At 53.5% G+C, this 2,949-nt stretch overlaps 1 protein-coding gene across 1 annotated transcript; it reads right to left on the reverse strand.

The window, feature by feature from the left end:
* Positions 1-2,185: 2,185 nt before the first annotated feature.
* LOC116364138 (histone H4-like) lies at positions 2,186-2,545 on the reverse strand. The gene has a single exon (XM_031817374.1). The coding sequence runs from the start codon at positions 2,495-2,497 to the stop codon at positions 2,186-2,188; it is 312 nt and encodes a 103-aa protein (XP_031673234.1). The 5' UTR covers positions 2,498-2,545.
* Positions 2,546-2,949: the final 404 nt, after the last annotated feature.

The raw sequence follows: 2,949 nt of genomic DNA on the forward strand, positions 1-2,949 counted from the left end.
GGCTTCTCCGGGCTGGCCAAATGCTCTTTCACTTGTGTTTTCTGGTCGCCAATATCGGGCCAAAAGTCACCGACGGAGCCGTGTTTTTGGCCCAAAAGCGAACGGCCCAGCGAGCAGACTTGTGTCCGTTCAGAATAAAGTCATGTGGGCTGCAGAAGCCCCGTGCATTTTGCTGCGACTCGCTCAAAACCTCACCGTTCGACTGTCGGGTGGAGCGGTGCGCACTGCTTTTCCTGTGCTATTTGTCTCCTAAATGGCCTAAAAGTGCATCCGATTGCGAGCACCATTGATTGTGGAGTGAGCCGAGATGTCTGGCAAGGGAATCAAATGGTTTGGCGTCCCCTGATGTGCTCCTTGGTGTTTTAAAGGAGAGCTCTTTTGGGGACCTTAAAACACATGCACTTGTGAGGCCTGGCTGAGACTAGTTTCACCTTGTATTCGTCATGTGTCCAGGAGGCACAGGAAATAATACACTGTGTGTGATGTTTTATTAGTCCTTTAGTTGGATTTGGAGCCTGCTCTTTGTGCACAGTGTGTGTTTTTTTCTTCTGCTAGGTGGTCTCTCTCTCTGTGTGTCTCTTTCAAAAGCAGATGAGGTGAGGGCCAAAGTAGTTGAGCTCACTCAGCTCGTCTGTCTGTGAACAGGCCGAAATAGGCTTTTGTGCCCTTCTCTCTCGCAGTCCTTCCTCGCTTGACTCCGCAGCGTGACTCGTGCCGGTCTTTGTGTCTGTGGGTCTTGGTGTCTGGCTGTGCGGCCGGCGCTATGGAGGCTGGCGCCCCATGTGCTTGTTCGCCCTGATATAGGCCGAGAGAGAGAGAGAGAGATTTGGAGGCTCTTCTTCTCCTCCTCCCCCCCCCCCCCCTCTTGTACAGGTGGAACGGCTAGTTTCAATCGGTGACGTCACTTGCTCGGAGACTGTTCTTCATGTGTGCAGAGGGTCCCTGCTACGGCCTAAAGTGATACAGGCTCCAGTCATTGGACTCCCCCTCACTGTGTTCTACTGGCATGCACACATTCCTACCCTGTTCATGTCAGCATCCTTTATCCCCCCCCCTCCCCACAATTGGACACATGTCCTCCACACACACACACACACACACATGGATTTGCTTTTTTCACTGACAGGGTGGGTGGCTCTTAAAAGAGCCTTTGGGTTACTACAGCACTCCAAGTGCGCTGTTTATTTGGAGCTGGTGTACTTGGTCACGGCCTTGGTGCCCTCGGACACTGCGTGCTTGGCCAGCTCTCCGGGGAGCAGCAGGCGCACTGCGGTCTGGATCTCCCTGGAGGTGATGGTGGAACGCTTGTTGTAGTGGGCCAGGCGAGACGACTCTCCGGCGATACGCTCGAAGATGTCGTTCACGAACGAGTTCATGATTCCCATGGCCTTGGAGGAGATGCCGGTATCGGGGTGGACCTGCTTCAGGACTTTGTACACGTAAATGGCGTAGCTCTCCTTCCTCGACTTTCGGCGTTTCTTGCCGCCTTTCCCTGCGGTCTTGGTGACGGCTTTCTTGGAGCCCTTCTTGGGCGCGGACTTTGCTGGCTCGGGCATGAGCTGGCTCGGGCATGATGCTGATGTCTCGTTGCTTCTCACAAACGAATGAGGGGGTGGAGAGCCCTTTCCGTCTGAAGACGAAGCTAAGCTAATTCGCCGGCCGTGGACACACCCCTGCTTTCTCATAGGCGCCCCTGCCATTTGCCCAGTGGAGCTGAGCGCGCATAAGAGCCTTCCACTCAGAGGCTTGCTTCCCTAACAAAGACCTGTCCCCCCCCCCCTCCCCTTATTCCATAGCCTATGCTCTGTCACTGGTGGGGAATGGTGTGTTTCAAAAAAAGATCCATGCAATGGCCAGACATAAGGCACCCCTTTTTGGACTTGGTGGGGATTTCCCAGGCGTGGTGCCTTTATTTCAGGTGTCTCGTAATACGACTGTACGCAAAGCCTGCACTGAACATAGCCTCCTGTCATGAACACTCCCTCCCCGTCCACTCAGAGTGGCTCGTGGTTTAATACGACTGTACGGAACATAGCCTACTGTCATTTAACACTCCCTCCCTGTCCACTCAAGAGTGGCTCATGGTTTCCTACAATGGATTTGGCCCTTTTGAAGCGGATGTGGGTGGCTCTTAAAAGAGCCTTTGGGTTCAAGTCGGGATGTTGACGTTCCGAAAAGAGTGCGTTTAACCGCCGAAACCGTACAGGGTGCGTCCCTGGCGTTTCAGAGCGTAGACCACGTCCATGGCCGTAACGGTCTTCCTCTTGGCGTGCTCGGTGTAGGTGACGGCGTCACGGATCACGTTCTCAAGGAACACCTTCAGGACACCGCGGGTCTCCTCGTAGATCAGGCCGGAGATACGCTTCACGCCGCCACGGCGAGCCAGCCGGCGAATGGCGGGCTTGGTGATTCCCTGGATGTTATCGCGGAGACCCTTACGGTGACGCTTGGCGCCTCCTTTTCCGAGTCCCTTGCCGCCTTTCCCTCTTCCAGACATTGTGTGTTCGCTAGCTGAGTTCAAGTGAATGAATGACGCAATTTTTGGGACTTGGTGCTCTTATTATCTGCGTTTGGTGGACCTGATTGAAGCCAGTGGCACAGAAAGCGCGCGCTTTTGCCTGGCCTCTGCTGCAAAGGGGAGGGCGTTCGTTCTAGGGAACTATGGAGGAAGAAGAAATGAAAGCTACTTACATGCGCGGGAAACACACTCAAATACTGAGCTATGTTGAACACAAGGCCCAACTGTGACAACTGGGGGATCCACTACTAATCTGTGTCCCACTCTTCACATTGATTGGTGTTGTTGTTGTTGTTGTTGTTGTTGTTGTTGTTGTTGTTGTTGTTGCACCTGATTCAACTCTTTCAATCAGCTGTGCCTCTCCAGCGCTACAACAAAAATGGCTACTCTACCCCTGCCTGGAGTTGGGAAACACTGAACTAGTAGGATTC

The sequence above is a fragment of the Oncorhynchus kisutch genome, unplaced genomic scaffold, assembly GCF_002021735.2.
Source record: "Oncorhynchus kisutch isolate 150728-3 unplaced genomic scaffold, Okis_V2 scaffold1004, whole genome shotgun sequence".
In the NCBI taxonomy this organism is placed as follows: Eukaryota; Metazoa; Chordata; class Actinopteri; order Salmoniformes; family Salmonidae; genus Oncorhynchus; species Oncorhynchus kisutch.